Below are 12,389 nucleotides of genomic sequence, written 5' to 3'. Positions count from 1 at the left end.
AAAAGACAAAGAGAAGCAAGGAAACATCCCTATGTTATATGGATAATAAACACCAGACCATGGACTTTAATCTAGATTGCTTATTTATAATGTCCACATTTAATGGCTATTATAAAGTGTGTTGATCATATATTCTTCCTCATTTGCTTATTGGCTTTTTTGAGATGGAGTATCTAGCCAAGCTGAATTTTCTATGGAGCTGAGGATCGTCTTGGACTTCTGATCCTTCTATCTTCACTTCTGAACACTGGGATTATAGACATATTCCAGCACAGTCTGTTCATGTAATGCTGCTTTGTGTATGGCAGACAAGTACTCTACCAACAGAACTCTATTTCCAGCCAATCTCTAAAGCATGTCTGCTTTCTAAGATCATAATACTGCAGATATTATTAATAATTGTCTTCATATTCCAGAAAGAGACAGCCCATGAATTTCTTTCCCTAGAAGGGGTAAATTTTATCTACTCCATGCCAGCTTTTATGTGGCATTGCACTTACAAAGTTCAGGTTTGTTTGTACCTGATTTAAAGATAGAAAGATATGAAGCCTGGAAATGTCCTTCAAATATCTACATATTTTTGCTTAACCAATGGTAGATGCAGAAGAATTCTTCAGCTATAAGCTATTAGTTTTATAGATTCCTATAATGTATAATGTATATGAATATACATATTTAAGATTAAATTTCATGGTACTTAAAGCATTCTGAAAAGAAGAACACTCTTGTAGCTGTCTGAAACCCAAAATGAATCAACAGATGGAGGGGAGGACACAGAGAGTCGCCAGGGGTGCTTGCTAATTATCCTGTGCTCCCGTATGCACCAGCACTGTATGTAAATTGTCAGTTGTAGATTATATTTATCACTAATGTCATCCTTTGACTGCAGGCTATTTTCAGAAGCTAGGAACTTGCCCAAATTATTAACCACTTCATTTAGTCCAAAGTGGAGAGAGGGCTTTTATGAGTAGCAATGTATGGAGGTGGCAGTCAAATTCGTAATTTAGTAATGCATCATGAATCCTTAACTTTCTCATTTAAATATTCTACTTTGTGGGAGAATACGGGTTCTCTTTCAAAAGTCTCACCATAAAATATTATCTGCAGGAAATAAAACATTATTCTAATGTGGTGTTGCACCAAGTTATTATTTCTCAGTCAACTTTTAGCTATACTTTTCCTCGGGGCAATATTTCATGCTGTCATTATAAAATATTTTGACAGAACATAATTTCTGTAAGCCTAATGCTTCAAGGGATTTTTTTAAACTCAATTTTATTGTGGAAAAATCAAATTGGTTCTTTTAAACACAGGGAGTTACACACGTTTGCAGTAAATACGGCTAATATCTTGAAAACAAAAAAATGTGCCATTTCAGTTGTTACATGGTTCCTGCAGTAGTCCATTAAGAATTTTGTGTATTTAGGTGGAAAATATAGACAGATGATGGCTAGACATGTAAATGCAGGAATTATTTAGAGCTGATGATTTTGCAAGCCAAGGGGATTAAATTAAATAGCAAAAAAAAAAAAAAAAAAAAAGGTAGTGAGATGGAGCAGCAGACACATTGGCAATGCATCTCTGAAGAGCTCAACCTGGGGAAAGTAAGTTGTGAGAGTGACTTTGAGTGGCACAAAGGCAGTGGGGAGAGAGTACACGCACTTGTTCTGCTGGATGACCTCAACAACCTCACATGCCTTGTGTCCTTTTCTCCGATGTCTCTCCTTATGAGGAGTGTGGGAATGGAGAGTGCAAGAGTAGAAAGGAGTTTGCCTACCTTAACAACACAACACATCCCAAATGCTTAGAAGCCAAACATTATCAGTGTCTCAGGCAACGATGATCTTTTTCTGGAAACATCTCTGGGGTACCTATGGAGGAGGTGTGGCAAACATGTATGTAATCGGATGACTTAGTCTCCAAAGTCTTATGAGCTTAGGGTTTGCTAGAAGAATAAAACACAAGTGATGTAGATTTGCTGCAATATACTGAATAGAAAAGTAAGCCGCATTATCCTTTACATTTCAAAGGAAAACCGCAAAGATTTCAAATTAAAAAAAAATGAGGAAAAGTGGAAGAGAAACTGTCATGAATAATGATCCCACAAAGGGAGTTTTATCTGATTTAAACACATTCAATGTCAACAAGTATCAAAACAGGAAATTCAATATTCATTCCGGGGATGGTTTATAACAATAAAGGCCATCTTAGAATAATTATGCATCAGGAAAATGGTTTGTGGTTTAGCTGCCCAGTAATGCGGAGTGAAGCTATGGAAGGCCCAGTGTCTGGGTGTCGGCCTTGGCGTAAGCAGTGGTTTGTGCTGACACCTGCTTTCTTCCTTGCTTTAGGTCCCACCTGGCTACCAACCTACTCAGTCATTTGCTTTGCTGAAGAGGCCACATGCTTTCTCAGCCCCTTTAATTTCCTGTTTTGATACTTGTTGACACTGAATGTGTTTAAATCAGGTAAAACTCCCCTTTGGGATCATTCTTCATGCCAGTTTCTCTTCCACTTTATCCTGTTCTCTACCCATCTTAGAATGTACGCCAATGCCTACTGAATTTTATTAATAGCGTTTCAATTTTCAAGATTCAGCTAAAAACCCCTGTGCCATTAGTACCCGTCTGATACCTCTTAGGAGCTCTTTCTTGAAGCTCGGGGAGCAACACACATAATAATTTAGAATTCCCCCTGTGGTGCTATGATGACTTACTCAGCATTCTCCTCCACGGCACATTTAATCTCTTTATCCATAGAACCAGGAAAAATCCGGTACTTTGAAGATGTTTTCCTTTAAAAAAAAAAAAAAAAAGATTCCTCCTAAATGCTTGTTTTCTAGTGAAAGATAGAAACAAGTGTGTGGCTTTTGATAGGAGGGGAGGTGGGTAGGATCTGGGAGGAGTTGGGCGAGGGGAAACTGTAATCAGAATACATTGTGTGAAAAAAAAATCTATTTCAATTAACAAATAAAGTATAGTCCTAGCTGGGCCTGAAGGCTCATGCTTAGATCTCAGCTATGAGGAGGTGGAGGCAGAAACATTGTTATGAATTGGAAGATCCTCTAGGATATTTTGGAAGGGTTAGGCCAGACCCACTGAAAAGTGAGACCTTGCTAAAACAAACAAGCAAACAAACAAACAAACAAACACCACCAACCATACCAACAAAAACAAGGGGGGGGGGCGGTATTGTCTTCCAAAACATTATCTTTATTTCCCTTTCCTCAACACAATTTCACTTCTGGCTTTTTTCTTCTAGGAGAAGGTATCTTTTTATTATTAGTATTTCTTTCTTTATTTTAAATCTCAACAGCAGTTTCCCCTCCCTCCTCTCCTCCCAATCTCTTCCCCCACTTCCCCACTGTCCCCCTCTCCCCAGTCCACTTCTCCTCTGTTTCTATTCAGAAAAGGGCAGGCCTCCCATGCACATCAACAAAACATGCCATATTGACTTGCAATAAGACTAAGCACCTTCCCTTGTATTAAGGTTGGGCAAGGCAAACCAGAATGAGGAATAGGGTCCCAAAAGCCAGTAAAGGAGTCACAGAGTCAGAGACAGGCTCTGTTCCCACTGTTAGGAAGTCCCACAAGAAGACCAAGCTACGCAACTGTCAAAAAATGCAGAGGCTAATGTCAGTCCCATGCCGGCTCCCTGGCTGCGGGTTTAGTCGCTGTGAGCTCCTATCAGCCCAAGTTAGTTGATTACATGGGTTATCTTATGATGTTCTTGACTTCTCTGGCTCCTATAAATCCTTCCTCCCTCTCTCCAGTACGATTCCTTGAGCTCGGCCTAATATTTGGCTGTGGGTCTCTGCATCTGTTTCCGTCAGTTGCTGGATGAAGCCTCTCTGATGACAATTGAGTTAGGCACCAATCCCAACACCTCCCTTTGGCAGGACAGACAGGCAGGTCGAAGGTTATGTGGCTGGGTTGGTGTCCCAGTCCCTCCACTGGAAGTCTTGCCTGGTCGTAGGAGACAGCCAATTCAGACTCTGTATCCCCTAATGCTAGAAGACTTAACTGGGATCATCTTTGTAGATTCCTGGGAATTTCTCTCGCACCGGGTTTCTACCTGGCCCTGAAATACATTCACTTTACAGTTGTTTCTTTCAGTAATCTCCCCCTACACCCACGCCCACTTAACTCCTCATGCTCACATCCCCACCTGCCTCCTGTCCACTAACAAAATCTCTTCTATTTCCCCTTCCCAGGGAGATCCAAGCGTCCTCCTTGAGTTTTCCTTGTTACCTAGCCTAGTCTGGGTCTGTGGAATGCAGCATGGTTATCCTTTATTTTACAGCTAATATCCACTTATACATGAGTACATACTGTGTATGTCTTTCCAGGTCTGGGTTACCACACTGTAGCACAATCTTAAAAGTCTTATTAATTAAAACAAATCTGAAGCCAGGTAGTGGGGTGAATGCTGGAAGATCAGAAAAGCAGAACAAGCCACAGCCACCTTACCTTTCCAATTCCTCAGCTGATCCTGTTTCCTCAGACTAGAAGCCTCTGAGTCCTTATCCAAAATGGATCTCAGCTGAACTGTGCTGCTCAAAGCCTGAATGCTTAACCAGCCAAAAGCTGCTAGTTTCTGGTCTTCATGCCTTATGTATCTTTCTGTTTTCTGCCATCACTCCCTGGGATTAAAGGCTCACTTCTTGGGATTAAGGGCATGTGTCACCATGCCTGGCAGTTTCCAAAGTGGCCTTGAACTCACAGAGATCCAGAGGATTTCTGCCTCTGGAATGCTAGGATTAAAGGCGTGTGCTACCACTGCCTATTCTCCATGTTTAATATTGTGGCTGCTCTGTTCTGTGACCCCAGATAAGTTTATTAGCGTGCACAATATTTCGGGGAACACAATACCATCACACCACACTCAGAATAATTTTTTCTAGTTCCATCTATTTGCCCATGAATTTCATCATGTCATTGTTTTTAATAGCCAAGTAATACTCCACTGTGTAAATGTACCACATTTTCTTTATCCATTTCCTCAGTTGAGTGGCATCTAGGTTGTTTCCAGGTTCTGGCTATTATGAATAAAGGTGCTATGAACATAGTTGAGCAAGTGGCCTTGTGGTATGATTGAGCATCCTTTGGGTATATGCCCAAGAGTGCCACATCTGGTTCTTGAGGAAGATTGATTCCCAATTTTCTGAGCAACTGCCATTTTGCTTTCCCAAGTGGCTGCAAGTTTGCACTCCCTCCAGCAGTGAAGGAGTGTTCCCTTTGCTCCACATCCTCTCCAGCATTAGCTGCCATGACTGCTTTTGATCTTAGCCATTCTGATGGGTGTTAGATGGAATCTCAGAGTCATTTTGATTTGCAATTCCCTGATGGTTAAGGATGTTCAACATTTCCTTAAGTGTTTCTCAGCCATTTGAGATTCAGAAGATATCTTTCTCAGAATATACCAAGAGGCTTTCATATATGACTGATGTAAAGAAGTTCCACTAAGATGCATAGGACTTTGGAGAGGGGAGGTAGTGGGTTCTCCATGGCGGAGGGACCAAAGGCACCAAGAAGAGTGTGGTTTTTGTAGCTTGCTTTAGGAATCTGATTTCCTCGTTGCTCTTTCCATATAGGACACTCATGTAAACTCCACCAATCCTTGGTCTCATAGAAAACAAATATGTGCAGACAAATATGCACAGGGAACACTAATGGAACATTGTCTTCTTGGAGAACGACAATACATGTTTGTAAAATGTGTTGAGAAGTCCTTTAGGAAACAAATACTGAATTAGAGTTTTAACTCAGGAAATTTTTTTTTATGGATTCTCCTTCTAAAAATACAAAATAATACAAATGTAGTACATAAGAATATTTCAAGAATTAGCATTCTAAGGTATAATGGATGTTACCTTATGCCACAAACATACATCATGATTTATACATTTCCAAGATGCCCATGGGGAAACTCATTACCAAATGATTCTTGAGAGTGAGGACTTGGGTTTTTTTGTTATAAAATTACTTAGTACCATAAGGAAGTACTTGGAGACCTTATCTATTATTGTTGTGAGAATTACCACTACATCTTAATGTGAATACTCTAGATAGTTCCACCAGTGCCATTTTGTTTTTGATACTGATTTAACTATCATCAAGACATTTTTGACCATAATATTTAGATAACACATTCTACCTGTTATAAATTCATAGTGTTTATCTTGCAGTACCAGAACATGACTAAATTGACTATTGAATTACATTTATCTATTACACAGTGAGCTTTTGGAACTTTTTATTGAAGGATCTGAAACCAGAGAAGGATGTCCACTCATTCCTCTTAGAGCAGTACTGAATTTATTAGCAAGAGAAATTAGGCTAAAAACGAAATGAAAAAATGCACAAACAGCAAGGGAGGAAGTAAAATAATCACTATGGGAGAATTTAGACAGCCTACTAAAGGGTGGTTGTAACCTAGATTGAAAATGATAAATTTATTGTAGAAAATAAACTAAAAAAACAGTGATATTTTTATATCAATAAGAGATTACTGAAAAGAAATTATGAAATTAATCTCATTCCATACCTTATTTGAAAAGGTAAACACACACACACACACACACACACACACACACACACACACACATATGAAAGATCTCTATGATAAAAATTATGACCAACAGCTGTGGAGCTTCCATGCGACTGGACTAGGCCCTCTGCATAAGTGAGACAGTTGTGAAACTTGATCTGCTTAAGCCCCCTCCGGCAGTAGGATCAGGATTTATCTGTGATGCATGAACTGGCTTTTTGGAGCCTACTACCTTGCACAGCCTTAATGCAGCGGCAGGGGATTGGAACTGCCTCTACTGAATGTACCAGGCTCTGTGGACTCCTTGCCTGTGTTGGAGGGAATGGAGGGTAGGTTGGGGAGGGGGCTGGGGGCAGGGAGGCAGGAGGGTCAGGAGGAGGTAGGAGAAGGGGAATCTGTGATTGGTATGTAAAATTAATAAACAAATTCCTTAATAAAAATTATAAACTTGTGAAAAAAAGAACTTAAAATAGACAAAAATGAAAATATCTGTCATAGTCATGGATTGGAATAGCTAATATTCTTAAAATGACTACATGACCCAAGTGATTTACAGATTCAGTTAAATCTCATCAAACTACCAGTGGTATTCCTCAGAGAACTAGGAAAAAGCCTGAGTGTTCACACGGAAGCAAAATGATACCTTAATCTTAAGTAAAAAAAGAAGGTGGGAGGCGATGCAAAACATACCACAAAGCTATAATAATCTAAATGTCATGGGACACACATGAACAACACAGAGACCAAGGAAACAGAAGAGACGTGCTGCCTTACGTCTCTGTAAGTCAAACGACTCCTTGGAAAGGCACCCGACACATACACCGGAGAAAAGGTAGGCTCTTCAAATAAATGGTTCCGGAAAATTGGATATTCATGTATAGAAGGTGGAAAGTTGACTTTTTTTTTTCCTTTTAGCTATAAAAATAATCTCAAGTGGGTTGTAGACTTAAACTTACAACTTGGGACTGTGTAACTACTAGAAGAAACACTTCAAAGCATTGGTGGAGGCCACAGATCCCCCTAAGCATAGAAACCAAATGTGAGTTCATCAAACAGAGAAGCTTCTATCCAGAGAGGCCAACCACCAATAACAACCAAAGACAGAACAAGTATAAACGCACGTCTTCAAAAGGACTTATATCCACCATGTAAACATAAGCAAAGGATACAGATAGACTTCTCCAAAGAAGAAATTCAGATGACCAAGTAAGTCATTTATGAAGAAATGTTCAAGTTAACAGGCTCTTAGAAATGCTAGTTAAAATCATTAGAAATTACCATCCTGTTTGGTAGAATGGCTAATATCAAAAGAACAGAAAGACAGCAGACACTGTTAATGTATATTCAGAAAAAGAAACTTTTTTTTCATTTTTATTAAAATTTTGGATTAGCAAACGAAGTAGTGAGTTTCATGATCGCATTTTCATGTACATGTTAAAGTTCCCCAAACACACTATCTTCTTCCATGCCTCTTGCCCTCAACCCCAGTCTTCCTGCAGGTGGTCCCCTCTGACTTTTAAAAAATTTCTTGCATTTCATTACTTCACTATTTCCCACTTTATCACTGTATCTTATTCCACTATTATTATACCCTTTTAAGAGAAAAGGGAACTATTATACACCATAGGTCGGAATGTAAATTAGTGCAGAAAATATGGAGAACTGTATAAGGTCTCCTCAAAGCTATGCTATGTCATTCAGTTATCATTTTTCTGGGTCTATATCCAAAGCATATTATACGATAAAAGCCTATTGAAGGAATATCTGCATTCATTGTAGTACCATTCAGATCACTTAAGATACAAAATCACGTTTAATCAGATAGCAGAGGCGATCTCTGTGAGTTCGAGCAGCCTGGCTACAATGAGCTCCAGAAACCAAAGCTACACAAGAAATTTCGAAAAAAAAAAAAAAAAAAAAAAAAAAAAAAAAGATACAAAATCAGAATAGATGTCCCTCAAAGAATGAACAACCAAAATTCAGTCACATTATTCAGTCATAAAAGAATGATATCCTGTCACTTGCAACAAAATGAATGAAATTGGAGAACATTATTGAATGTGAAGTAAGTGGGACATAGAAAGAAAAATATTACATTAGTTCCCATATGCAAATATATTAAAATGTGAGTTAGAGTGCATGATGGGGATCGTTTAGAGAAGCCTGGAATAATACAGCACAGAGCTAATATTCCATAGTTTACAATGTTCAATTATAAATTCATGAATAGAAAAATAGAACTCAAAAGCTCCAAAAAATAAAAAGATAAGAAGGCTGAATTGCTAATTGTGTTGATTTCATCAGTATGTAAGGCATACGTGAATTGAAATATTATACTCTACTTCATAAATATGTAAATTATTACATGGTAATGACATTATAGACATTATAAACATTATAAAATGTTGGTGATAAATATGCTAAGTACCCCAACTTGATCATGGACCAATGTTAACGTATACTGGCATATCATACTATACTTCTTAAACTAGTATAGGTAAAATTAATAGCAAAACATGCTTTATAATTAAATATTGTATCTTATAAACTGATCTGAAGTAAAAAAATACACTATTTATTAACTATTGCTTATATATTAAAATTTAACTATAATGTCAACTCAGAGGCAAGTCTACACAATTTTAAATAGGGTAATATTTCTAAAACTACAAGGCAATAATCACCTAAGATGTGGTAAAATGCCATCATAAATGCTTCACATAAAAGAAAATTAATTAGTAAACATATGGAAATAATTTGACTCTTGCTGGTGATGATAAGTAAAACATATTTTAAGGTGACCTTTTCTTAAGATGACAGAGTCTATAGTCATCAATATGCTGATGACTGATAAGATGTAGTGACTTTAACTAACAGGTTTTTACAATTTTATATTCCTTTGGAAAAGCAACTTAATTTTGTGCTTAAAATTAGTACAAAAATAACGCCTGATCTCTTCACCCAATATTCTGCTTTCACAAATCCCCTGCTGGAAAAGAAAAAAAAGGAAAAAAATCAGAACAAAACAAAAAAAGTCTTTAGAGATGTATTGAGCATCTGAACTCAAGGTGCTTGTATATTTACTTTAGACAGTGTGTAACTTATAGATTTGTCAAATGACGTGAGGAAGTCTGCTATGTTTATTTTATGGCTATAATTTCTTGTTATTTCAAATTAATATTCAACTGCTTTAGCTAATTTTGCAAATAAATCTGGCACAAAAATACAACTATTTTTATTTTATGGGGGTTAAAATTCAAGAAAAAAAATCAACCTATTATTCACTTATTACTTGAATATCTTTTTTTGCACTTTTATTAAATATTCAGAATCACATTTGTAGACGAAATTCTGAGCCTATTTCCCTGTCACAAGAAACAGTTTCTTTATTTATCATTAAACCCACTTAGCCAGGTGGCTGCCTGGAGAAAATGTGCAGCAGCCCACGATTCTTGACTTGTGCACGAAGAAACTACTTCTAAATATTAATCTCTTCCATTTGAACATTTTGCTTTTATTTTCTTCAAAGATGTCTTCTTTGTATTTTAGATGGGTTGTTTCTATTTAAATACATTCAAACCCTAAGGGATTATTTCCACCTAATTTTATTCAGATGGTTCCAATCTTAAAAACAAACACAATCTTTCAAGTCATCTACCGTTACTAATTTTTGGCCATTTTCCATATTTCTTTTTCTTTGTCTTAACTTGTAGGATATTTTATGCACTCATTTTTATTTTTAAGCTAAGCCTGAGTTTTAGTGACAGAACGAAGTGTTGGGACGGGTTTGTAAATTCAATAATAGGAAGTTATAGAACTAATAATTGAGTATCAGATAATTTGCTCATAATCACACAAAGGGCTTGCATCATTGGCAGGACTAGATCCCAGATTCATACTGTGTTGTTTGAGTGTTTTTCCCAATGTCATGCTTGAATTTTGAGTTTTGCTTTACTCTGAACACTCTTGCTTGTTCATCACGAATGGTGTGTTAAGAATATATTTCTTCCAGGCCTTGTGAAGGTCACCCGTGCTCAGCAAGAAATGCACATAGGTCAGCCTTTAATTTGAATAGAGCACTTGGCAGTGAGGATTAGGGGAATGTTCTCCCCCTTGTGTGTAATCCTTTCAGATTTCTTGTTTTGTCTTAAGCTGATTCAGCCTCCTGTTCAGTTCCGAGTTCCTACACTAGTTTTAAAATTATAGCCCTCCCTTGAGGAACCTGATTAATTCATACTGTTGGAATTATCACCTGAGTGTAAATGACATATGGTTTCGTTCTGTTTCTAGTCTCTCTGGTTTGGGACATATTTTTTTGAAACACTAATAGATTTCTTATCTTGGAAGCCTCGTAATGCTTTGACATTAAACATAGACATTAAAAAACGTAGCTGTGTTAATTGAGAATGGTAATCAGGATGTCACCACTGGGTCCTATTTCGTGTGAGTTAATGTTATTCAATTACGTCTGGCATCCTTACACTGAAACTTAACAATGAGCTATCGTTTTAATTTTATATTCTTTCTACATAAAACTGTGATGCTTGTTAAATAGAAGTATTTAATGTTTTAAAAATATAAAATATGTTTAATTGTGATGACTGTTGATGTTAACCATCATTCTCACAGTCTTCATTTTTAAGCTTTCTCAATTAAAAATATGCTTTAATTTTTAAATGTGCACACTAATTACAGTATTGTTATTTTCTTTATCTTTCTTTTTTTTTCAAGACAAGGTTTATTTGAGTAGCCCTGGCTTGTCCTGGGATTAGCTATGTAGACTAAGCTGGCCTTGAACTCACAGAGATCCACCTGCTTCTGTCTCCCAATGGCCGAGAGAACAAGACAGCCATGGTTGTGGGGACGGTCACAGATGATGTGCGGATTCTCGAAGTGCCTAAACTGAAGGTGTGTGCACTGCGGGTGAGCAGCCACGCCCGAAGTCGCATCCTCAAGGCTGGGGGTAAGATCCTCATCTTCGACCAGCTGGCCCTGGAGTCTCCCAAGGGCCGTGGCACTGTGCTCCTGTCTGGTCCTCAGAAGGGCCGAGAGGTATACCGGCATTTTGGCAAGGCCCCAGGAACCCCACACACCCATACCAAACCCTATGTCTGCTCCAAGGGCCGGAAGTTCGAACGTGCCAGAGGCAGAAGGGCTAGCCGTGGCTACAGAAACTAACCTTGGATCTTACTGTTATTAAAAAAAAGTTTTGAATGTTAAAAAAAAAAAATGGTGCATCACCATTGCCTGATTTTTTTAAAAAAATTATTTAAAGAAAGAATTTGCTCTCCTATATTTTTAAAACTTAATATTTTTAAAAATTAACAGTGAGAAGAAAAAAATAGTACTATTTTGATTAATAGTTAACAATGATAGAGAGTGGTCCTAAAATGTTCTCTTTTGTAACTGGGCTTTAAACTGTTCAATATCCCACAATAGATCAGTTTTATCCCATCATTCGCTGCTACTTAGTGTTTACTTCTCTGGAGTCCAAAACTGGACCAAAGGATATAAATACCATAATAACTGAAAGGTGAACCCATTGTAATATAATCATGGAAGCCAGTAACTTAACTGTGGCAGGATGCTCCATAGCCTGATCTTTAACACTAACAGTGACACATTCAATATTGAGTACTATATCTGCTTCCAGAATTGTCTCCCTTTCACAAATTTTCTTCCTTTCCATTTTCTTTCTTTCTTCCTTTCTTTCTTTCTTCTTCTTCCTTCCTTCTTTCTTCCTTCTTTCTTCCTTCTTTCTTTCCTTTCTTTCTTCCTTCCTTCCTTCCTTCCTTCCTTCCTTCCTTCCTTCCTTCCTTTCTTTCTTTCTTTCTTTCTTT

The 12,389-nt window shown here is 37.6% G+C and overlaps 1 protein-coding gene across 1 annotated transcript; it reads left to right on the top strand.

Moving 5' to 3' along the window:
• Positions 1-1,550: 1,550 nt before the first annotated feature.
• On the top strand, positions 1,551-11,775 carry LOC114709043 (60S ribosomal protein L18-like). Its single transcript, XM_028892668.2, has 2 exons — positions 1,551-1,604; positions 11,356-11,775. Exons 1-2 carry the CDS (start codon positions 1,551-1,553, stop codon positions 11,725-11,727), a joined length of 426 nt encoding a protein of 141 aa, XP_028748501.1. The 3' UTR covers positions 11,728-11,775.
• The last annotated feature ends 614 nt before the right edge of the window (positions 11,776-12,389 follow it).

Source organism: Peromyscus leucopus, chromosome 12, assembly GCF_004664715.2.
Source record: "Peromyscus leucopus breed LL Stock chromosome 12, UCI_PerLeu_2.1, whole genome shotgun sequence".
NCBI classification, from domain to species: domain Eukaryota; kingdom Metazoa; phylum Chordata; class Mammalia; order Rodentia; family Cricetidae; genus Peromyscus; species Peromyscus leucopus.
The sequence above is the reverse complement of the archived record's forward strand: the minus strand, read 5'-3'. Positions and strand labels throughout refer to the sequence as shown.

Coding starts and splice junctions, on each gene's coding strand:
- LOC114709043 (XM_028892668.2), top strand. CDS start 1,551: ATGGAGCAGCAGACACATTGGCAATGCATCTCTGAAGAGCTCAACCTG. Junction 1,605..11,355: donor AAGAGCTCAACCTGGGGAAA/GTAAGTTGTGAG, acceptor GAACTCACAGAG/ATCCACCTGCTTCTGTCTCC.